Consider the following 25,311-nt stretch of genomic DNA (forward strand, 5'->3'; position numbering starts at 1 on the left):
ACGCGCGCGCGTGCACTGGGTTGCGCGCGCCCGCGCCCTGGCGGGAGCGCGCGCGCGCGCGAACTGCAACTAAGTGGAAGTCGTCGGGACTCGGGAGAGGAATGGCGGCGTCTCGGCTCCTCTTGCTGTTTCTCCCCGGTTTGCTCCTCGTGTGGAATGATTGTCGCGGAGCAACGCTCGCGGGCAACAGGAGGAACAACCAGGAACGATGTGGCTTCAAGGTAAACCCCCCCAAAAAAGGCAAGAAAAGAAAGGAAAGAAGTCGTATTTGGGAGTTTTTGTCACGCTCAGGTGTCGCCGCAGTTCCCCCCCCCCCACTCTGTCATACTTTGTCACTCACATTTTACTGTCACTGAAATTGGATTTAATCCAACGTTTTTGAATTCATCTGAAATGGCGCCGATCGATTTACCTGTCCGAGCCTGTTGCTTACCTTTCCGTGCCGAACTTCGCTGGCAAAAAAAAAAAAAAAAAAGTGGCGTTTAAAAACAAAGTGCGAACATGATTGTCACTTTTTTTTTTGTCACTTGGTTAGCATCGTTTATCCCCCCCCCCCCCCCCGATTCGGACTGCTTTAACTCTGTCATGGTGGCCTAGTCCGACAATTTCAATGTTACGTCCTCTTCCGCGCCGATCTCCGTTTGAAAAAGTGCCAATTTAAAGATAGTTTGCCGATTTGTGAACGTGAACATATTTGCATTTGTTTTAAAACGAGCATCTTCAATTAGGCTTATTTCGTGCCCTCAATTCGGCCTTGGTGTTCTCTTAGCCAAAGCAATTCAGAACCTGTAAAATCGACAATTGACACCGACATTGCTGCGTACCTGTAAATTCAAAATGTATTGGGGGAAAAAGTTGAAAAGCTGTTGTCATTTTGTGGGGGGGGACGATCAATTCTCATCCATTCAGGCATAATTGTTTTAAATCAATAATCATGTGGAACCGTGAGACAATGATAAGAATGTGGGATGTATGTTGTAATTGTCTGGAAAAGGTGTTTGCTTCAAGTTTGCCTGCTGCGTGCAAATTTGTGCACGTTCCTTTCTTTAAAAAAAAAAAAAAATCATTTTGGCTTTTTTTTTTTCCTTTCTGATTGAGCCAAACTGCTGATTTTAGATTTTTGTCAAATGACTGTAATCACTTGCGCGGAATGCGGTGAATTCCAACGGGGAATTGCGATTGAGGATGTTTTTGTTTTCGTTTAAACACGATTGTTCCGGAGCAGGGGTGGCCGACCTCAACAAATTGAAGCCACCGACGGCTTTTGTGCCTTTGGGTCAATTGCGGGTAGTTAAAAAGGGAAGAAAAAAAAAAAAGCTGACTTCCTGCCATTTGATGCGTTTCACTTGTTTTGGGGCTCTCAGACGGATCCCTGCGGACCGCCGTCAGGCCACATGTGCTGCCAGCAGCTGTGTTAAACAAGTTTGGCAAGCAAAACCTTCAAAACTTTCAAATCATTTTCTCAAGGCTGGAAGAAACCCGCATCTGATTTGACTTTGGTTGTTGTATCTCGAGTCCAAGATTTCGTTTCTTTGGGGCGTCCATGATGTGCGCGCAGGCGAGGTCGTCTTCCCTGTGTGTGCACGTGCGTTTGTGGATGTTACTAGTAACATTTTTTTCCACTACTGTCATATTCCCGTACACCAGTAGGACACTAACATACTGAGAGGGATGCAAAACTACTCGTTAGCATTTTGGTGTCAAACTCATTTTTGTCGCGGGCCACGTTGTAGTTCTGGTTTCCCTCGGAGGGCCGTTATGGCTGTGAAACAAAATTATTGAATCGTCTCATCATATTTCCATCAATTTTTGAACTAGTTTTTGGGATCAGAAATCAAGGGTAATGTGTTTTTCAACTATTTGTGTTTGGTCACACAAAACTGCTTGTAATATCTCAACTTTTATCATTTATGATATACGACAATTTGAAATTTTGGTACAGGTTTTTACAAGAATCATGGAACTTCACGCTGTAGATTTTGCTTCGGGCCGCCTAAAATCGTGCGGTGGGCCAGATCTGGCCCCCGGGCCTTGACTTTGACATCAATGCACTAGTAGCACCCAGGAGGTTACTAGCACCGTACACATGCCTGGCAGTGTTACTCATGCACAACAATAGTTTGCCAGTGAGGCTTAAATGCATACTCGTTGGCAGAAAAGCGTTATTAGCCATGGAAAGACACAACACTGCTCAAGACCGTTGTTCGACTTGTCCGTGGTTGCCTATGTGTACTAGTGCAAGGACTTTCATCTGGAAATGAAATATCAAATAAATATGTAATGGGCTTTATACTACATACTACCTTACGATTTTTAGCATGTATGCTAAAGACTGTTGTTCTACTTGTGCGTGGTTACCTACGTGTACTAGTGCAAGGACCTTCAACTGGAATTTAAGGGTATCAAATAGTTTGTAAGGGGCTTCATACTATATACTACCTTACGATTGTTAGCATATATGCTACAGACCGTTGTTCTACTTGTGCGTGGTTACCTACGTGTACTAGTGCAAGGACCTTCATCTGGAATTTAACGATATCAAATAAATATATAATGGGCTTTATACTACCTTAAGGTTGTTAGCATATATGCTAAAGACCTTTGTTCTACTTGTGCATAGTTACCTACGTGTACTAGTGCAAGGACCTTCATCTGGAATTTAAGGATATCAAATAAATATATAATGGGCTTTATACTACCTTAAGGTTGTTAGCATATATGCTACAGACCGTTGTTCTACTTGTGCATAGTTACCTACGTGTACTAGTGCAAGGACCTTCATCTGGAATTTAAGGGTATCAAATAAATATGTAATGGGCTTTATACTACAATCTACGGTTTTTAGCATATATGCTACAGACCGTTGTTCTACTTGTGCGTGGTTACCTATGTGTACTAGTGCAAGGACCTTCATCTTGAATTTAAGGGTATCAAATAAATATGTAATGGGCTTTATGCTACATACTGCCTTATGATTTCTAGCCTGTATAATTTTTATTGTTTTCCCTCCCCGGTGTCGTGTGAGCATCCCTAGGGCGTGCGAGTGATCCCCAGGTTGCGGGTGCAGGCGCTATCTGTATTTCCCCTTTTAGCCTTTGAAGTGTTGTCTACAGGAAGCATCGCACTGTTTACTCTGCCGGAACATTCCTTCGTGCAGCAACCCCCACCTTAACTGCCGTCCCGGACGCACATCAAAGACTGCCCAATGTTGGGGGCCTGGGGGGTTGGGGGGGGGCATTTAACAGGTGTGAAGTCGTTTGAGGTCTATGTGTGAGTTTAAAAAAAAAAAAAGTGGATTTTAAAGTTATGTGCATGCCAGGCCTGTAGGTGGCGACGTCACTTTAATGAACTAACATAAATATTCAGTGTTCCCCTCCAGAACTCAAGCAGAATGTAAAAGATGGATCAGTTTTTCCATCACGACAGTTCAATTGGGCATTGTAGTGCTCTGCATCTTGGCCACCTGGTGGCAGTACAACGCGCAGATGGAGACGGTCGCAAATTCCTGTGAGCTGCAGCAGTGTCGGTTGTTTTTGCAGAAGATAAACAATATATGCCCGTAACTATTTTTGTTTTATTTCTTTGTGCTGATACTCCTTGTATTCAAACAAGTTGTTTTTGCTACAGCAAAGCCAGATTTGTTAGCCCGTTTATGGCATTTTTCATTGTGTTAGCATTCAAGCTAGTTGACGTTCATAAAACAGGGAGGTTTGGTTAAATCCACAACATGTACTACTTTTGTTTGCTGATTACCGTATAAGCCGGGACTTTTTTTCAGTTTATGCGCTGATGCGGCTAGTTTGTACATTTTTTCTAACGGCCTCAAGCGGGCACTCGAGCGGAAAAGGTTAGAGTGAGACTGGTGGAATATATGTGCCAAGGAAGTGACTTTTACCGGTCCGGCCCTGTTACTGCACTGTCTCAGTGATTTTTTTTCGACCCTGTTCGCGCAGTTTTAGCTTGATGCTACCGTTAGCATTAGTGTGCCGCTAGCGTTAAACTCTCTGTGCACTGTTTCTTTGTAAATATCTCTTGTTTCAATGTGGGCGCTTGCGACTGTTACACAGCTGCAGCGTATGTATGTACCAAATGGTATTTCCTTTACAAATGTACTGGGTGAGGCTTATAACCTGGTCCGCTCTGTAGGCCGGGAATTACGGTAGTTTTCCAGTAAATTTGAAATAGAAGTGGCCAAAATCAGAAATTCTGGTACTACTATCTACCAACCCGCTGCCACCATAAATTACCGTTGGCAATCCTAAATTTGTAAAACCTTTCCCGCTTCAACCTTGACAATGACGGCCTTTCCTCGACGCCACTCGGGATCCGTCGGCTAACTTCACGGTCATTTCTCACACACGTCACTTTGGCTCGTCTTTTCGGACCGCTCTCTTCGGCTCATCCGCCCACGCTTTGATGTCCCGCTTCCCGGATCGGATTCCCGACCTTCACCTGTCCCTGTAACACTCTCCCTTGGAAAAACATCCCTTTGCGTTTTCTTACTGGCTTTTCGAACATCTGCAGGAGGACGCTCGGGGAAAATCAGTCCGCTTCCTCCTGGCCGGGATCGCAACTTTCCAGGCAGGCTTTTCGCCGCCGTCCTGCCTCCCCGCGTACCGCGGGGGCTTGTATGTTTTTGGTATCGGAGCTTCTCGGCGTCATTCCCGTGTGAAACCCGACGGAAAAAAGTCTGGCTGAGTTCCGTCGTCGAGCCGATCGTTGTCTTCCTGCTGGGTAGGAAGATGCGATACAATTGTGATGGAACCTGCGCACCAAAAATCTTTAAAAAATAATTTAAGCCCCTTTCATACAGAAATCCTGCAAAATAACAGCATAGCATTACCAACAAAACAGTCAAGACGTAATTTGTCTTTTATCCAGAAACAATGACATGAAAATGAACTTAGATCACGGATGAAATATAAATGTGTGAAATGATATTTTTTGATTGAGATCGATGTACCTTTCACGCTGGCTGTCCAGTTAGCATCTTTGTTTCATTTTTAAATCTTCTACTGTATTATTCCTCAGTTAAATTGCCTTAGTTTCATTGATTTTTGGTCGAGGATAAAAAATCTACCGTAATTCCCGACCTACAAAGCGCTGGCGTTAAACTCTGTGTACCGAGGCTTGTAACCAAGTGCGCTAACATTAGTGCGGCGCTAACGCTAGCGCCGCATAAACCGCAGGGTTGAAATCGTGTGGAAAAAGTCAGGGCTTGTAGGCTGGAACTTACGGTATGCCTGTGATTAAATTCTTACTCTCCTGTCTACATTCATTCTTGCGTTCAAATAACAGTTGTAAAAATGTGACATTTGATGCTAGCCATTAACGTGTCGGTGGCTTTTTCCATTCACGTTAGCTTGAAGCTAGTGGGCCGCTCTGAAGCTAACGTCATTTGCTTGTTTTACTGAAGCAAACTGTAATTCTCTTTCTCTGTTTAGTTTGACTTTAAATTTCAACTGTAACTTTTCATAAATGGTTCGAACCGTCTTTTTTAGCGAAATGTTTGCTATTTGCAAAAAAAAATGCTACTACTTATGAGTTGTCCTGATACCCAGGTTTTTTTTCCCCCCTATTCTTTTTTTTACAAGTGATACTACCACCATATTTTTTTTCACCAATTATTTTGGGGAACCCCAAGCGCCGGTCGGCGGTCCCCGGTTTGAGAAGCGCCGCCACGGCGCGTTTGTTTTCATCGTTTCGTTAATCTATTGACGTAATTGAATCAGTCGCTCGTTTCTCCATGTGGAAGTAAGGAATGGATTTGTTAATTTTTTGGCGGGGGGGGGGAGGATGAAGGAGTCAGAATCTCAGCGGGAGTCGGACTGTTGGGCTTTTTTTTTTTTTTTTTTTTTGGAGGAGCAGTCATGCAGGCGGTGGAAGCTGCAGGTTTTGTTCCCGTTGGTGGGAAATTTTTGCTTGGCTGCACACACGCACTCACTTCAGGTCGCCTTGTTGCACCTCCCTTTTTGTTCAAACTAATTCCTCCTCCACAGCTGCTGATTGTAATTTTACTTCAAGATTTTTCTTTTGTTTACAACTACACACACACACACACACACATGGAAGTGTACACGCACACCCGCTTGGGGAAAAGACTTCCCGACCTCATGACAACTCCAGATGTGTCTGGAAAATAAATGCAGGAAGAAGGAAGGTCTGCATTCCGGTGCGGATTTCATTTTTTTTTTTTTTTGGGTCGCAGAATGCAAAGCGCACCTGGACTACCTTCAGTCTCCCGTCTTACTCCTTCAGTAGTCCAACTTATGAAGTCAGGAGGGCAAAAAGTAGGCCCCAGGCGCACCAATCTGGATCAGATTCGGGCGGGTATGGAGCAAGATGCATGGGAAAAGTCTCAAGGAATTGATGAGGTTGTCAGCCATTTTGGATTGAAGTAACCGTTGCTTAATGGGAATGACCCAAGCCAACTTGTGGGTGTGGGTGGTGTAAAATAAATCAGCCCTGGACACCAGTGTTGCCGAGTAGAGTGAAATTTGGCAGACGTTTGGCGCACAGAATAGTCTCAAGGACCCGTGCCTGAAATTGAGCAGTAAGGCGGCCATTTTGGTTTACTTTGACAAATTCATTGCGGGGAATTTTCCCAAATGCGTCGCAATCGGAAGCAGGTGAAGCTCCATTGCAAAAGTGAGGTCTCTTTTGCTTTTTCTTTGGCTTTTTTGTGAGATTTAAAAAAGAACAAAGGGAAGACAAAAAAAAAAGCAAATGACACATTTCCCATCCGTTTGTCTGTGAAGCAAAAGTATCGCCGGGTTCGACCGCGCACATCTGGAAGCGAGTCTGCAAACGACGCGGACCTAGACGGACGGAATTGAAGCACTTCCTGTTTAATCAGCTTCCTCCGTCCTCCCCTGATTGCCTCTTCCGCCCCCCCCCCCCTTCACCCTCCTGCCCTCCTTCTTCACGTCCCTCGGCCGGCCTTCTTTCTCGCTCCCCGCGCCATCGCCGTGATTAATCGCCACGGCTTCAACCAGCTCAGGCTGCAATTAGCTGTGTGATTAACTCAGGAAGTCATTTGGGGGGCTTCCCCCGAGGGAACGTCTGTTTAGCTTCAGGCAGCGCTTCTTATCATAATTTAGTCCCCCCCCCACCCCACCCCCCAACCGCGACAGATTTTTAGGGGTCTCAGGCTGTGTAGGAGCAAGAGGTCAAGAATTTAGGTTGTCCTAACTTAATAGTCCCCCCCCTTGAAAGATAACCCCCTGGCACCAGTTTTACAGTTCAATATCTCATTTGGTAGACATGTTTGTTGTAAGATTGATTTGAAGCAAACATTTTATGTGAATTCCAGGGATTGGTGTGATACGGGGGCAGCAAGGTGGGCTCAGCAGGAAAGCGTTGGCCTCACAGTTCTGAGGTCCCGGGATCAATCCTGGCCCCGCTTGTGTGGAGTTTGCATGTTCTCCAATTAGCTAAAACTTCCATGTATACCTCTAAAAAGTTTGTCTATTTTCCAGGGAGAAAAAATTTTTGAGGGGGTGATTTAATCCAATAATGTTTACAATAACGAAGGGCTCATTTTTTCAGTTTTTTTTTTCATTTTATTTTTTAAAATAATGTTTGGGGTTCAGCATGGTGGTTCAGCTACAAAGCGTTGGCTTCACAGTTCTGAGGTCCCGGGTTCAATCCCGGCGCCATCTGTGTGGAGTTTGCATGTTCTCCCCGTGCCTGCGTGGGTTTTCTCTGGGTGGGCACTCGGGTTTCCCCCCACATCCCAAAAACATGCAACATAATTTGGACACTCTAAATTGCCCCTTGGTGTGATTGTAAGTGCGCCTGTTTGTCTCGATGTGGCCTGCGATTGGCTGGCAACCAGTTTAGGGTGTAGCCCGCCTCCTGCCTGTTGACAGCTGGGATTGGCTCCAGCATTCCCCGCAACCCTTGTGAGGATAAGCATCTAAGAAAATGGATGGATGGGTGGGGCGACAGAAACTTGGTCCAAATGAGCCTCGATTAGAAGCAGATAACTTAGATCACTGATTACCAACTGGTGTGCCGTGATAGTGATTCTAGTGTGCTGCAGGAAATGATTAAATTGGTCAAAGTAGTAGTTTACAACAAAAAAAAATGTTTCCCAGCGGCGTAGGGCAGAACATATACCGTAATTTCTGACCTACAAGCCACGACTTTTTTCCACACGATTTTCAACCCTGCGGCTAATTTGTGCATTTTTCGAACGGCGGCCAGGGGGCAATCAAGTGTAAAAGTTACGAGTGAGACCGATGGAATATATGTGCCGAGGAAGTGACTTTAACCAGCCCTGTTAGCGCTGCGCTAGCGTGTTGCTGTGTGTTACTGGCATGACTCAGTGCTATTTACTGGTAAGTTTTATTTTAACCGCCCCTGTTAGCGCGGCGCTAGCGTCAAACTCTTTCTGTGTACCGTCTTTTTTTGGAAATATCTCGTGTTGCGGCTTTTACTCAGCTGCAGCATATGTATTTCCTTTACAAATGCACTTGTAATCAGGTGCGGTCTGTAGGCCGGGAATTACAGTAAATACTTTTCTATTAGATGACAGAAATGATATAATTAACTTTTTGTCTGGTGTTCCATGAGATTTTTCTAATGGGAAATATCTGCCTTGGCTCAATAAAAGTTGGGAATCACTGACCTAGATTGATGGGTGACACTTTTTTAAATATTTTCTTTTTTTTCTTTTTTCATTGGTGGTTTGCTGACTGTTCATGAATTCCGACATCCGTGACAGCTCCTGCTGTTTTTTTGGAGAGAAACACCTAGAAGAAGCCACGCCAGCTGTCTAGCCGTTTTGAAAAATGTTCGCTTTTTTTTTTTTTTAATTTAAACGAAGGTTTTTGAACGTGTTCTCGTGTTCATGGCGCGTCTACAAAATAAATAAATAAAAAGCCATTTTGCGGACTTTTTAGAAGCCGGGTCGTGTCCACTTCCTGCCTATTTACAATTGAAATTTTCTTCTGCCACAAAAGAAAAAAATCACATAACAGTGTTGCGTTCAAGGTGGCCCTGTAAATCGTTACATCCATGGGGCCTACTTTCTTATCAGCACGTGTGTGTGACTGCACGTAGGCTTGTCTGACGTGTGTGGGTTTCTTGACCGTGTATGTTTGCGTGGCACAAAAATGATCATACTTTTCTTGTGTAGACATTTTATTTTGTGTTCTTTTACGGTTGTGTGGTACAACTCTGTCCTTGTCATACGTACATCTTTTTTTTTGTGTTGTCTAAGTTTGTGTGAGCCAAAATTGGTCATGTTTTGTGTTTTGTTATTCATCAAAAGCCTTGACATCCCACGTTTATTGTGTCATTCATTGTCTTTATTCATTATCCTTGTGTGCATTCTTGAATTGTGTGGCACATCCTTTGACATCCCTCCTAAAGGCCACTTCATACTCCGGCAAACGCGTGGCTGATGACGCCCACATTGCGTCACATGACCTCTGGGTAGTTTGCGGCAAGAAGAAAAAGTTTGCCGTGGAGCTCATCTCTCGTGATTGGCCCATTTAGTCACATGCTGTGAAGACGTACTCACCGTTGCTCCCGAGTCCACATATAATCGCCGCCGCCGCCTTCACGATCGATCTCGCGGCGTAATTTAAACTTATCTGGTCATTTAGGTCCATTTGTTCAAGCAGACGCGTATCCACGGTCGCCATTGTTGTTGCTTTGTTCCTCGTTACAGAAAAGAAAGCAAAAATGGCGACTGGAAATGAGCAAAATGTGCGGAGAAAACCTCACTCGCCGCCCTCCGTAGCGACATCTCTGACTTGGAGAAGAACTGCAGCACGTTTTCAAAACTGAGTACAGTACAGCCTCTGTTCTCGACCACAATTCGTTCTAGAAGGTAGTTTGAGAAGTGATTTGTTTGAGAACTTAATCAACCGCCACGCGGGTTCTGTTATTTCCGGGTTTTGTCGGGGGCGTTCGAGTACCGATTTTCGTTGGAAAACAGAACGAAAAAAAATCTCAAAAATTTCGTTCGAGAACTGAGGATGTACTGTAGGTGGGTTCTGCTGGAGTTGAAAGGCAAACTACGTGCAGGAGACCCGCAGTGACGTCAGACCAGTCGCCGCACGTGCGACTAGAAAGAAGCCTTAAGACCTTTTCTCACTGCAGTTACATACCTGCAGTGTGCTGTCAACAAACCCATTCATTGTTTATCTGCTGCGACGCGCAGTAAAATTATACTGAAAAATGGTCACTTCATGAGCAGCACTGTGGTGACGTCAGAAGGCACATCCGTTCAGAGACTGGCTGGCAGAGTGATTTCAGTTTTAGCAATAATGGACCTTTCCGATGGCGACCTTAAGTTCCGCCCCCTTAGCCATGTCCCACAAGCTTTCAAAATGGCGATTGAACAGAACATATTTGAAGGAGATTCTCTATCGCGTGTTCCAGATAATATTGCGGTGTGTTTTTTTTTTTTTTTTTTTTTTGCCAAATGGGTCAGACTTAGTCCAAGAGAGTTCTAAAGGAGGTCTCAACAATTGCACGCAAGGATATGACATGGAACTAAGATTTTGGACGGAGCAGGACGCAATGTCAGTTACAGCGAAACGTTGGCGATCGATGCAAAAAAGTTTGACGCCTCACAAACTTCATATTGAAATCCAACAGGGTAAAATAGTGGAATCGCACTGCGCATGTAAAGCAGGGTGAGTACTTTTTACTTGGAAAGATCATGAGTAATATCATTGTAGACTTTAGAAGTGAGTGGGTAGATTCATTTGACTTGGCTCGTAATGGAACCCAGTGCTCTGTCTTAAAAGTCGGATGTGATACAAATGGGCAAATAGACATCCCCCGCTATCCCTAACCCGACTCTTCGGCATAAAACATTTCACACTTCATTCAGCATGTCAGTGATACACTAACAAAGTGAAAGTTGTTCTCCTGCAATTTATAAAGCACTGATGATCATTCAATCAAACTCAGAAGATATTTCTGCGTCACTTACCTTCGAACATACAACCTTGTGTTTGTTGATATTGTTCACATTTCGTCGTACGTGAGCTCTTTCGCTAGCCTTAATCCATCATGGACACTTCGTCAACTGTGTTTTAGGCTTTGGAAGATGAATCAAGCTGGCCCCATTGTAACCTAGCAGGATATCTTTCATCACAATTGCACGTTCCCCAAGCACATCTGAGGACCATTTTCTTCATAACATTAACTTTTCCAAGCGCACGCTACTGACAACCAGCATTGCTTGTGGGACAATGTGGCGAGAGGGGCGTGGCAAGCCAATGGGGCTATCTGAGTGGCTATTATTGTACGAGTGATTGACAGGTCAGAAAGGTCCATAGTCCACCAACCTCCTTGAGCACTACTCCGCTGTGAACGCCAACAAAACCAAATGCAGTGTGAAAACGGCTTTATTGCGATGACATTTTATTTTGTGTGTTGTCTGTTGTGTTTTTCTACGCTTGTGTGATCCCAACTCTTGCCATGCCTGTACCGCCTTTGATATTTTTTTTATAGCCGTCTTTCCATATTTGTGAGGAACAAACCTTGTTATCCCATCTTTATTGTGATGACATTTAATTATTTGTATGTGTGTGTGTGTGTGTGTGTGTGTGTTTGTGGTGAGTGCATCAAAGGCCCGTTTGATGGTTTCTTCCTGGTGTGTGTTTGGTTTGAGGGCAATGAGGGTCTTCACAAGTCCGTAACGACAAACACGTGCACGCATTGGGTCGGCTGTTGCGTTACGGCGGCTGCTAACGGGCATCTGAGGCGCATACACGCAGTAGGACGTCTATCTGATTGCTCTCAGGTGTTTTTTTTTTTTTTTTTTTTATTTTTATTATTTTTTTTTTGCGTCGTGGTTGTTCACATGTTCCCAATGTCTGACACCTCTAACGAGGCGGGCGATGGTGCGAGAGTCTGAGGCGACAACAGGTCAAAGTCGTAAAAGCGGCTCAGAGGTGTCGCGTCCAGGGAGAGGAACACATGGGAGCGAATGCAAGCGATTTCCACCCCCCTCTCCTACACACACCGCCTGGAGAAAAGCCATAAAAATTGCACGGATTGCTGGTGTGTATGGTGTCCTGGAGTGGCCAAAAAAGCTTTCAAGGCTCCTAATGCCTTGGAGTCATGATTGAGTCTCTTTTATCAGCTTCAAAATATTTGCCCAATCTTTCTTGAAGGGATGCTGTATTCTAATATAGACAAATTTCAAATATGACTTCAATAATGACTTTCTTTTGCTCGTTTATTGTTGGTGACAAATGTGCTTGTTTTTTTTTTTTCCATGCAGATGCAGCCCGGGGCCGACGGAGGTCGCAAGTTGGCCGTCACGCTCAGAAGCGATAGTGAGTTAGAATTTGATGTTGTATTTAATGGTCCACTGCCATGAAATGCATGATTTTTTTTTTTTTTTTTTTTTTTGTATGTTATTAATGAAAACAAGGCAGCCGGAATGGACCCATCTGTTTTTTCACCACACAACATGATTTAACGTATACGGCATTTTGTCACTCCCGCCACGAAAATCCTCTCGAATTTGTTTTCGAGAAGAAGCAGAAAGTGACGTACAGGGCAGTAACTCACTCAAGTGGTCTCGTATGTTTATACTAGTTTTACCTTCTGGAAGGTAGCTCGTTGTTCCTTCGTGTTAGCCAAAATGCCGGCTCGTTGCGTTGCTGGATATTGCTCAAACACTCGGGAGGATGGATTCGTTCTTCATACTTTTCCAAAAGACCCGGTTCGTCGTGAAAAATGGATTGCACGGGTGCAAAGGACTGGAGCGTCCTGGGTTCCAAATGACAGGCAGGTGTGTATACAGCTACTAAAAAAAAAAAAAAAAAAAAAAAAACAATAGTTGGCGGGGGGATGTAATCTGTAAGTCAGGGGTGCTAAATGTGTTTATGTGCGCATCAGAAGGCTTCCGTGCAGCAACCGCTGAAGGCCTGGTCAACACTGCTTCGGCCGGGGGTGGCTCGTCGGGGCGCCAGGCCGTGGTGGCTCATTTCTGCTGCGGCGGTAGATTAGACTGGGAGGCGGTTTGGCCGCACCGTCGTCGTCACTCGCGGGCGCAATTGTTCATCGGGCGGGGTGGTGGTTTGGCCGTGATCCGGATGTCATCTAAATATGGCTGGAAATGATAGGGTAATATTGCCCCGGTCACTTCACTCGGTTGTGAGACGTTCTCTTCTTTGAAAAGAGCTTCCGTGTCAGAAGGGGCGTGTTCGTCTCCCATAGTTGGGGCCACATCATGTTTTCAATGGCGAATGTCTGGGGTGACATCACGGACAGAAAATGCAGCCAATATGGGGACCGCTTGGATGTCGACTGACACTTCCGCAACTTTGCGCATGGATGACGCCCTCTCCGCTCATATTTATTTTTTTGTGTGGACATTGAAGTGAATAATGTTATGTATTTTTCAATACAATATTTTATAATGTTAATAGGCATGACACTTGAACTTTAAACAACCCACACATGTCACAGAACATAATACAGTGGGGGACAGGGACCCAGCTGGAACTGAGAAATTGATTGAAGAAATTTTTTTTTTGAACTAAAGCGGGGATAGGTTTTAAAGATCGGTCAAAGTGCTCGGAAAACGACCTTTAATGAGATGCAAACGTACGAGTGCGCCGGGAACTTCTTAGATGTTTTCTTCAACACTTTAATTGATTTTTGCAATCAGATGTTTTCAATTTGCAAAAAATAAATAAATCTTGGTTAAAAAAAAAAAGAAAGATCACAAGCTCTTTTTTTTCTCCTCTTGTGTTCCCTAACTTGTCCCCAAAACACGCGCGCACACAAAGTCTTAAAGACCCCCTCCTCTTTCTCTTTTGTCCCTTTCCGGGTACAAGTCAAGTTCTTGAGCTGTGGCCGGTTCCTAGCCGGCTGCCCTTTTGTCCGTGACCGTGAGCGAATTGCGCACTCGCCTCGGCCTTTTGTGCGCGTTTCTCCTCTCTCATCTTTTTTTAAAGTGGCCCGAAACCAACTTGTTTTTGTCGCTCATCTGGAACAAAAACCATCTGGGTGTTTCCCAGCGTTAGGATTTGAATTTTGGGGGTTTAAAGACGGCTTTTATGGGCAGCAAGTGAGCGTTTCAGGAGCAGGTTGAGTTCAAGTGAAGGAAAATGGAGGCTTTCCAGTCGGGTTTTGGGTTTCAAAGCCAAGGTTCAGGTTTCAAAGCAAAAGTTTTCAAAAGACTAGGTTATTGTCGATGCGATCGAAGCGCCATCATTCGCCGTCACTCTCGAGGCTTCCAGTTTGCCTTGGCGGGGGTCGATCTCGTAACATGTCGTGAATAGCGCGTGGGTCAGGGTTCAGAGGTCGGGTCGCTTTGAAATGAAGAATCAAACGTAAAGGGGGGGGGAAAAAAATAGTTCTCGGAAGGAAGTTTAATCCGTAGCTTACGGCTCAGAGTTGATTTTACATGACAATAACTCTTTGTGCCAGTCTACTCGTGTGTGTGTGTGTGTGTGTGTGTGTGTGTGTGTGTGTGTCTGTGTGTGCGGACACACCCCACTGCCTCCTCTTCCTCTCAGATGAAGAATGTTTTGGCGGTGATGTCACAGGAAGAAGATAAAACACAATTTGAGCCCCTCAGTTGCTTGCAGACATGATGACGTCAGTTAACGAAAACAAACCAAAAAAAATGTTCCTTCACTTAGCAATTATAATTAATTCCTTTCGACCTCGCTCGTTCAGTCGGGTTTTATAAACGTGTAATTACCAAACAACTAAACATCGTTGGTGCATCTCTCCGCAGGCAATGTTGCAAGTAGCACGTCTCATTTAGATGTTCATTAATCGCGCCAAAATGACTCTCCAGAGGATGAAACTGAGTGAGTTAAAGCTGCTTCAAGCCAAAATGTCAGACTTCCTGTTGCTTTCATGGCGCGGGATCTTGAGGCTTTTCCGCACGTCCTGTTACGCTCGACATGTACACCGTTTGTGTCACTCAACAAAACTCGCACCCAGGGCTGGTGTCGGTTATTGGCTGCTTCAAACCAAAACTTGTTTGCAAGTGCGTCAATTTAATTAGCACACGGCTATCTTTGCTAGCCATGACGCTAATGAGCTAAGCGTCCGTTTGAGGTTCTTCCGCCCTGAACATGACCCTCATTGGATCAGCGACTCGAGTCGCATCCGTCCTGCGCCCTCCGTGACCAGCAGGATGCAAGCCTTCATCCTCCTCTTCTTCACCTCCGTCAAAGAGGAGCAGCGAGTCGTGTCCGACCCTCCCGCCCTCCTTCCTCCCTGCCCCTCCTCGAGCTTTGTCTTGACCCACACAAAGACTACATTTGTTCACAAAAGTTACGGTTTCAAGGTAGGGTTAGGGTTTCAAATTGGAGAGTGAGGACTGCAAGTACACTTGAAAGTAAAGATCGGGTTCTAGAGGCTGGGTTAAAGTTTCAAATTAGGGTTTCAAGACCTGTTTGGGTTTATAAGAGGCTTATTTGTTATGTTAGTTTCATTGTAAGATTTTAAAGAGGGTTATGGTTTGGAGATGTGGTTAGAGTTTCACGTTTTGTTTTGAAGGCGTGCTTTGGGTTTCAAAAGGTGTTTTTGAGCCAGGTTTCAAGGTCCGGGTGGAAGACAAGGTGAAGTTTTTAATGGGTCTCAAGTGACGGTTTAAAGACTCTCGTTATGTTGGTTAGCTTGTGTTGCTAACGGCGATGTTTTGTGTTTTCCAGACTGCTCGTTGAACACTCCGTCGGGCAAGCACGTCATCCACGAGGTGGCCAACGTCTCCTTCACGCATCTGGCCTGCGACGACCAAGCCGGTGTGGTCGTCCATTGGTCTGCCAGTCCGCTAGGTACGGTAGTTACGCCCCCCGGACACATGTCTTGATTAGTGAACGGTGACATTATCAGTGGCATCCAGAAATCCTACTTTGCCTTCAAACTCCCACCATGTCTTGATTTATTTATATATATATATATATATATATTTCCCCGCCACAACGGGCGGCGGACGTTTAGGCACGCGTTGCTTTGATGGGCCCCATGTGCCACGAGGCTCCAGGCCGCGACAATGCGGCCCGTTGTTTCCCCCACGTAGGGGCCCAAGAGTCCTGGCCAAATATTTGCCTAACAACGGGACGGCTGTCTTCGTCCTCCTCCGGCCTTCCTGCTCACTCGCCGTCCACGTCGAGGCGAAGACGTGCTTTTATCAGGCCAGGGAAGCTGAACAATTACGACTCTGACACCCGTTTTAAAAGCGGCTCGGATTGAACTCACAATTTCTGCCTAGCAACACATGAGCATGCAAAGTTTGGATTAATTGTACTTGGAATTCTGCTGGACAACAATACTGTAATTCCTGGCCTACCGAGCGCACCTGGTTACAAGCCTCACTGATTACATTTGTAAAGGAAATACCATCTGGTGCATACATACGCCGCAGCTGTGTAAAAGCCGCAAGTGCCGACATTGAAACCCGCATTGAAACAAGATATTTACAAAGACAAAGAGTTTAACGCTGGCGGCCCGCTAAAGCTAACGCTAACAGGGTAGGTTAAAATAAAACTTACTGGTAAATATCACTGAGACACACCGGTAACACAGCAGCAACACGCTAGCACAGCGCTAGCACAACGCTAACCGGGCCAGTAAAAATCACTTCCTCGGCACGTATATTCCACCGGTCTCGTTCTTACCTTTTCCGCTCGAGTGCCCCCTTGCGGCCGTTAGAAGAAAAAAAAAATGCGCAAATTAGCCGGATCACAGCATAAACCGCAGGGTTGAAAGCATGTGGGGGGAAAAAAAAAAAGTCATGGCTTTTAGGCCGGAAATTACAGTAATCTGTGGAAAATTTGTATTAAGCTTGGTCTAGCCTAGTAACAAGCAATCCAGTGATTTATTTAAATATATATATATAATATATGTGAGTTCAACATCCACTTCTACCTAGCAACACAAGTTAGACAATTACTGTAATTTCCAGCCTACAAGCCGTGACTTTTTTCACACGCTTTCAACCCTGCGGTTTATGCGGTGATGCGGCGCTAGCGTTAGCGCACCTGGTTATAAGCCTCGATACACAGAGTTTAACGTTAACGTTAGTGCCACGCTAACGTTAACCTCTTTGTGTATCGAGGCTTATAACCAGGTGCGCTCTGTAGGCCGAGAATTACGGTACACTTATTTGTCACTTTTTGCCGACAACAGGGGACCGCGCTTGCTTGTTTTTAATAAGGCACTACAAATTACATTTTAGTAATATTTGACCCATTATAATGTCAGTAAGTGTCTTTCCTCCCACTTTTATCCACTTTGCAATCGATAAAACACTTCCTGCTGGCTTGATTAACGTCGCCCGTGATTGCTTTCAATCGGTCGGCACGTGTTATTCCTTTCTCCGTGACTTTTGTTTTACCTCACCATGAGACTCTGCTGTCATTGGCTGGCCTGTCAGCAGCTGTTTCATTTAACATAATCGAGAAAAATCTTTTATTGCAACGCCACACAATTAATATACATTTTTTTTTTTTTTTTACATTTTGGAAGTCGCCGAGGCCCGAGAAAGTAGGTCAATAAGGAGCGAAGGAAGGAAGGAAGGAAGAAGTTGGGAAAGGTGCCCAGGAATCTGCCCGGAGACGGAAAAACCTGTTCTGCTGTCTGGCTAATGAGAACAACATGTCCCGCGCACGGAAAGCTCTCATTACAAGAGCAAAAGAGGCTCTGAGGGGGGATGAAAGAGAACAAGGCTGGACCAGACTGTAGGGGGATTGGAGGGGGAGGAGGGGCACAGGTGGTGAACCTTAAGGGGTGGGGGGCAACCGTGGCGAACAAGCAGGGAGGGGATTGTGGATGGTTGTCAAGGAGATGGGGAATGCGCATGCTAGCGAGCCACTTTGACGGCGTCATCGTGCAAAACTGCACAGATCTCAGTGAAGTGAGGATGTTCGCCGACCTGCCTCCATATTGGCGGGACAACTTTCAGCCCCTCCCTCCATTCTGACACTCTTGTCATCTTTTTTCAGGTATTATTTGAACACAATATGATATTTTAATAAGATTACTGACTCGCAGGCAGATACGATTGGCGTTACTGTACAATATTATCGAGTGACCCTTTCGGACCTCAAAAGGTGGCTGAACAAAATGTTTCTTGATTTGAGTTTGGAATTGCACCCGTCAACAAGTGATGTTAGGCCCGAGACGCCGTCGCTGACCCGACGCGTTTGTGCAGGAATCGAACACATCAAAGGCTTCCGGGTGTATCTGGAGGACAAGAACCCCGACGGCAAACGCTGCCAACATCTCGTCCTCAAAGACCCGCGCCAGCTCAACTTCTCCTACAAGAACACGGTAACGCCGACGAAAATGACGACAACAACATATACAAGTCGCTCCGGAGTACAAGACGTGACTTATATTCTGTAAAATGCGGTGCGTTTTATATCATCTGATTTATAACCACTCGATTTGTCTCCACAGAAGCTGAGCAGCCAGCCGTTCGGCGGCCTGAGCTTCGACACGGACTACATGGTCCGCGTGGTTCCGTTCCCCACGCTGATGAACGACAGCTTCTTCCCGCCGTCGTTCCTCAGGACGAACTGTAAGCGCCGTCGCCGCCCCTGGTCCTCGTGTTGCCAATCTTTTTTTAATTTTTTTTTGTTTTTTTTTTACTTGTGTGTTGATCCGTTGCAGCCTGTGAAGTCCTGCTGGGCTCTGAAAACCTGGTCTGTAAACCATGTGAGTTCTTTGCCGTTGTCGTCATAATCATGCGGGGGGCACTTGGGGACAGTGATATTATGCAAAACAGATTTTGCTCTTTGTTCTTTTTCCCTTGTGGGATTTGCTTTATTTGTCCTGGTAACACCTTCACAGGAGCTGTGCGACAGTATGTCACCAAGATTGTACCGTAATTCCCGGCCTACAAGCCAAGAGATTTTTTTCACAGCCGCGTTAGCAGCGCAGCGTTAGCACCGCCACGTTAGTGTTGGCGTGGCCACGCTAACGTTAAACCTTTTCTGTGTACTGAGGCTTATTACCAGGTACGCTCTGTAGGTCGGTAATTATGGTAATTAGAAATCTGCAAGTATTTTATTTTTTTTTTAACTGAAGAGTTATGATGGCTAGATTAAATCATTTGAGTAATTTGTTAAAAGCCGAAAGCTGCAGAAGGAAGCTCGCTGGTGATAAAGGTATGATCGCAAGTGCCTAGCGATTGGTTTCCGCCTAAAAAGTAGTGGCAGTAGTCGAGATGCAAGGACAATATGCTCGTCTCCAAATACGACATTAAATGTTGTCCTTTTTCGTTGCGGGTGCAGTCTGGAAGCCGAAGACGCTGAGCGTGTCCCAGGTGGGCTCCAAGCTCCACGTGAGCTTCGAGCAGGCCCCACCCTCCTTCGCCTTCCACCTCTACTACGTTTACTACAAGCTGCGGCAGGACGGACCCTTCAGACTGCAGCGCTGCAAGCCCGTACGACCCCCGAAACCGTCGCGTAGCTCGGTTCCGTCCGAAGTCAGCTTTATGGTGGGGTGGGCAAATGTGTTTGCAGGAGGGGAACCTGCTGAAGACCACCTGCGTCCTCCAGGACGTCACTCCGGGGACGTACACCATCGAGGTACGCGAACACACTGCTGCACGGAAGCCATGCCCGTTACATTTTTTAATATGATTTTTTTTTTTTTTTTTTTTTTTTTTTTTTTGGGTGTGTGCGCCATCGCCAGTTACGAGATGAAAGAAACACCACCAGGAGGCAGACTCAGTACTACGTAAGCCAAGGTAATTACCTCACCAAAAAACCTGTGCTGTGCTATTTTAATTTATACAGCAAAACAGTTATGAATGATGACGTTAAAATAATAAATGCAATAACATTTATGCTGTTTCTTTTTTTAAGTAAAAAATAACCCAAATGTAATCGTAGGCATTTATATAGGACACCTGAACATTTATCTATTTGCCTGTTTTGTTTTTTTTTCCATATTTTTTCAAATGTAACTTTTTTTCCCCATATTTTCTTTTTTTTTTTTTTTTTTTTCATTTTTGGTGTATAAAAACAAAATGTTCAAAGCAATTATAATGGGGGGTCAATTATCTGCAGATTTTTATTTGCTCTCCAGTGCGATTCCTAGATCCCATCAAATAATTAGCTTTATTTAGAAATGTAAAATTATGCACATTCATTCCACCATAAATCAACATTTTTACCAAATACATATTTATTAATAAAGACATATTAAAATGTGTATTTTTTATGTATTATCCTCTTAATGACATTTTAAAATACATTTTACATTCCTGCAATACAATAATTAGGAATAATTGAATAATAAATATAATTTTTGAGAGTGTTGAAAAATTTGTTCAAGGGGTAGCAAATGGTCAGTCGCCATTGTTGCTCCTTTGTTCCTTGTTCCGGAAAGGAAACTAAAGAAGGCGACCGGAAATGACCAAAATGTGTCGCCCCAGCCAGTGACGGCTGTAGCGACACCTCTGGCTTGGAGTGGAACCGCAGCACGTTTTCAAAACTACGTGCGTGGGTTCCACCCGGGTAGAAAGGCAAACTATGCGCAGGAGAGTCGCGGTGTCGTCAGCGCGGTCGCAGCAGCCGCGAGGAGAAAGAAGCCTTAAGACGGGTGCGTTTGTGTCGTTGCAGTGCACTCCCCGTGGGCGGGGCCCATCCGCGCCATGGCCATCACGGTGCCGCTGGTCATCATGTCGGCCTTCGCCACGCTCTTCACCGTCATGTGCCGCAAGAAGCAGCAAGGTAAGAGGACAAGAAAAGTTTTGAAAAGTTTTTCACGAGCAAGTGAGTGGGGAAAAAAATCAAGTCCAAGCGTTGACAAGTTTGAGGTCACCTGACTGAGAGGGAACAGGAAGTGTGTTTTTGAAGTGACGCCCCCATCTGGTGGTGATGGCAAAAGTAAGTTGCAAGTAGGAACGATTGCACCTGTGTTTCCCCGTTAGAAAACATCTACAGCCAGCTGGACGAGGAGAGCAGCGAGTCGTCCAATCAGAGCGCGGCGTCCAGCGCCGACAGGCCGCGGCCCCGCCCCAAAGTCTTCGTCTGCTACTCGGACCGAGACGGGCCCGAGCACGCCGGCGTCATCCAGAGCTTCGCGTACTTCCTTCAGGACTTCTGCGGCTGCGAGGTGAGACTGGGGCGAAGAGGACACGGCGGGATGAGGTGGCGGCCTTCAGCTGTGGCCCGTGTTTCTGCGCAGGTGGTGCTGGACCTGTGGGAACATCTGGAGATGTGCCGGGAAGGTCCGATGTCGTGGCTCAGCAGGCAGCTGGACGAGGCCAACTTCATCATAACAGTCTGCTCCAAAGGACTGCGGTACGCCTCGACGACAACCTCTTGTCCTCCTTCGTCAACACGACATGGAAGGGGAGAGGGCGGATGATAGGTTGACATATCGCCGGACAAATTTGGGGTTCGCCGGACGGATGGGTTGACAGATGACAGAAAATGGACGGATGACGGTTGAGGGCGCAATATAGTCAAATGAAGTGACGATAACGTGATGAACGATGGATGATGGATCGATTTTAGAGTAGACCGAAGTGATGGTGTGACGAATAAATGGATGGATGCGTGAGAGATGAATGTGCGTTTCTTCGTCTTCCTTTCTCTACGGCTGCACTTGCGGGTGCTGCCGCCAGATGGCGCCCAAACACCCAAAAATCAAGTAATTGGTCGATCCTATTTCCATTTCTTCCAGTTACTTTGTGGAGAGGAAGAGCCGCAGAGGAAAGACGCCGGTGGGTCGTCGTGGCAACGGCGACGTCAGCTGCCCGTCGGCGGGGTCCGGCGGCGGCGACCTGTTCGTGGCGAGCGTGGCCATGATCGGCGAGAAGTTGCGGCAGGCCAACCGGAAGGAGAAGGAGGACGAGGGGCGGGGCAAAGCCGGCGACCTGCGGCGGTTCGCCGCAGTCTATTTCGACTACTCCACCGAGAACGACATTCCCGCCGTGCTCAGTCTGGCGCCCAGGTACGCGAGACCAGACCGGCCAAGACCCGATCAGCTTCGAGTCCCAAGACGGGAAACAAGCCGAGCGTCTTTTGTCAGCTGTCGTATTATAATACAATAATAGAATATATATATTACAAGCCTTCGCGTTTCGTCTGAATTGGAATCAATCGTGAATAATATTATAAGAATTTCTTATGTACCCTTAAAAGTCCTTTTTTGCAGGTATTGTAATTACTTTAAAATGTAATATAAATTTTAATAATGTAAATGTTAACTTTAATTTCCCAAAATATACAGTTATAAAATGCAATCATTTATTTATATTATTCTTCCATTATTTTTTTTGTTTTACAATAAACTTTAGTTATGTCAATTTTTTTAATGCTGCTTTAATTCTAACAATTAAATTGAATTTCCAATTTTGAAATGAATGCATATTTTTTAACTTATTTTTGAAATGCAAATAATTCATTTTACAAACAAATCAAACATTTTGTACAAATGTTATTTTTAACAATACTTTAAGATGGTTATGAAATGTAAATGTTATTTTAAATACAAACCAACTGCATTAATTAGTTATTTGAATTGTTTTAAAATACAATTGGAAAATGTAAGTTAAACATTTTTAATGTTTTTTTAAAAAATGCTTAATTGAATCAAAATGTGGTTTTGATATTTTTCAGCATTATAAATACAAGTCATAATGGCATGCATTGGTATGATTCCAAAATATAAAAAATGCAGTTAGTTAAATTTTTATTTATTTTTTTTCTCATCATTAGCACTTGAATTTCCAACATTTGTTGACTTAATCTAGATTAAAAATACCCAAAAAAATTCTGAATAGAGAATCATCCGGACACTCATTTTGCAGATTTTCCGTTGACGTGACAATTGCCATTGTGATTTTTTTTTTTTTTTTTTTTTTTTTTTTTCAGGTTCAAGCTGATGGACCAGCTGCCCCAGCTGTTGGCCCGCCTCCACTCGGGCCAGGCGGGTCCATCCCAGCACGAGTCTCAGCCCCTCAACGTGTCTCGGAGGAACTATTTCCGGAGCAAGTCGGGCCGCTCGCTTTACGTGGCCATCTGCAACATGCACCAGCGCGTCAGCCAAAACCCCGACCGGCTCCACAAGCACTCCGCTTCCCGTTCCTCCTCGCTGCCGCCTCCTCCTCCTCCGTTTCCCGCCGCTCAGGTTACCTCGCCGGACAGCGGCCTGGTTCTGAACCGGGTGCTGGCGAGGACGCCCGACAGCGGCGAGGGGACGGCCACGAAGAACGCGGTCTCGCCGGCCGCCGCCTCCTCTGTCAGCATCAACCTTAGCCTCCGATCCAGCCCGAGTCAGAGTCCACTTCCTAGTCCTGCTCCAGTCCTTCCTCGGGGTTCTCCGTCCAAGCTGGAATACGCGTCCAGGTGAATTCTCTTCGCGGAGGTTCGGGACTAAGGTCTGACACCTGTATGTAGCAAAATTTTCCGTGTAATTTACATTGATCGAAATTGGAGAATATTGACTGAAGAATGTAAACTCTGAAGTTTTATCGAAATAGATTTGATAATTGAGTTATTGTTGTTACGTTGAAGCTTGAAGTCGACAACTGATCACATTTTTGGTTATGGACGACTCCACCGTGTTAAACTATCGACGACTAGTCTACGTTGATGGCGTCGGCGTGGACTCCAAAACGTTTCTGGGCGTTCAACGCCTACAAGTTCCTCGGGGGCCGGCTGAAATGTTTTTGACGCCGCTCTGTCTCCCTCGCAGAACGTCGTCCGCGACCCCCCCGGAGGAGGCGGCAAATCCGCCTCGCATCAGTCAAGACGAGGACGGCGAGGAGGCCCCGCCCCCGCAGGACGCCTCGGACCGGCCAGCTCGTCCCGAGCCGCCGCCCCCGCGCGACTCCGGCATCTACGAGTCGTCGGTGCCGTCGTCCGAGTTGTCCATCCCCTTGATGGAAGGCCTGTCGCACGAGCGGGCCGACTCGTCCTCCCTGGCGGAGAGCGAGTCGTCCTCGTCCGGTTTGGGTAAGGCCCCCCCCACCCCCGAGGACTCCGCCGCCGCTTAAGCCTTAACCGCGTTTACTTTGTCCCGTAGGTGACGAGGAGCCGCCGGTCGTCACGTCGCTGGGCTGCGGCGCCTCCGAGGTCCGGAAAGCGGAGCTGCGCCGCTCGGAGCCCGACGCTGGACCGGAAACGGCCGTCTCGCTGTAACCTGCGGAATTGTCCAATCAACCTTGGGGGGGTGTCGTAACCGTGGTAACCAGTGTCAAGGACTACGCCAGTGGAATATGGGGTCACCGGCGCCAGGAACATTTGCGATTTCACGGCATTTTAAGTATTTCGCTGCCTGAAGGGAGCTCGTGGATATTTGGCACGCAGGCACTTTTTCCCCACCCCCCAAAATTGTTTTCGTGGGATGCCGCTGCCGGAACCATTCCTCATTTTTTGTCTGATGTATGAAGATTAGAAGTTGTTTTTCAACATTTGAAGACATGTTGCTGACTTGATAGCATTTCAACTGAAACTTTTTTTTTTCTTCTTATTTTCCCCAAGGGACACTAAAAATTGATTTTAGAAAATGGAGGGGAAAAAAAGGGACAGCATTTCCCAATTGTATATAGATTTTTTTTTTTTTTTTTTTTTACATTTTTGCTGGAAGTGTTTACTTTTTATATATATTTTTTCTCTGCATTGTCTCAATGTACTGTTTTATAGTACCTTAATGTAGGAAATTAAAAAATTCTAACTTGTCATGTCCTTTTTTTTGTATTCTGATTTTAATTTGAAAATCAAACTTTTTTTAAAGCTGCTTTTTATGGATTGTTTACATTAATTTTTAAATGTAATTCAGACTCCAATGTATTTAAAAAAAAAAAAAACTACACTTTTTTTTATCAAATACAAAATGTTAATAGGTATTTTTTTTATTGTAAAAAGGAAATTATTTTTAATACATTTCATTTTTAACCATCCATCCATTTTCTTAGCTGCTTATCCTCACAATAGTCACGGGGAGTGCTGAAGCCTATCCCAGCTGTCAACGGGCAGAATTTTAAGTGGGTTTTTTTTTTTCGATAAAGGTAGGTATTAATTTGAATTTGTAGTAATTTCTTGTATGTGTGTATTTAACCAAATTTCGTCCAATGATGTAGCTGGAAAGGACATAAGGGGCGGGACTTAACAGCAACCCAAGTCATAAAACGTGCCGACTGGCAAAAAAAAAAAAAAAAAAAAGGCTGCTTGTGTTTACTCAGAGCAGATGAGATGAGACACTCCTATTTTTTTTTTTTTTTTTTTATTCCCCCGAAGGAGACAACTCGCTTCATTGTGCGTCAGCTTTCAACCATTGCAGTTTAAAACAACAGGAAACCGAGAAATCATAAGCGGATCTCCACAATAAAAGCTCATTACAGGC

At 45.3% G+C, this 25,311-nt stretch overlaps 1 protein-coding gene across 1 annotated transcript; it reads left to right on the top strand.

Moving 5' to 3' along the window:
• On the top strand, nucleotides 1-24,647 carry il17rd (interleukin 17 receptor D). The gene is made up of 16 exons (XM_061833604.1): nucleotides 1-221; nucleotides 12,254-12,308; nucleotides 15,657-15,779; nucleotides 18,158-18,276; nucleotides 18,406-18,526; nucleotides 18,619-18,663; nucleotides 19,242-19,393; nucleotides 19,473-19,538; nucleotides 19,645-19,699; nucleotides 20,577-20,687; nucleotides 20,888-21,072; nucleotides 21,145-21,260; nucleotides 21,646-21,915; nucleotides 22,839-23,312; nucleotides 23,662-23,921; nucleotides 23,992-24,647. Exons 1-16 carry the CDS (start codon nucleotides 102-104, stop codon nucleotides 24,105-24,107), a joined length of 2,388 nt encoding a protein of 795 aa, XP_061689588.1. The 5' UTR covers nucleotides 1-101; the 3' UTR covers nucleotides 24,108-24,647.
• Nucleotides 24,648-25,311: the final 664 nt, after the last annotated feature.

This window comes from Syngnathoides biaculeatus, chromosome 10, assembly GCF_019802595.1.
Source record: "Syngnathoides biaculeatus isolate LvHL_M chromosome 10, ASM1980259v1, whole genome shotgun sequence".
Lineage (NCBI taxonomy): Eukaryota > Metazoa > Chordata > Actinopteri > Syngnathiformes > Syngnathidae > Syngnathoides > Syngnathoides biaculeatus.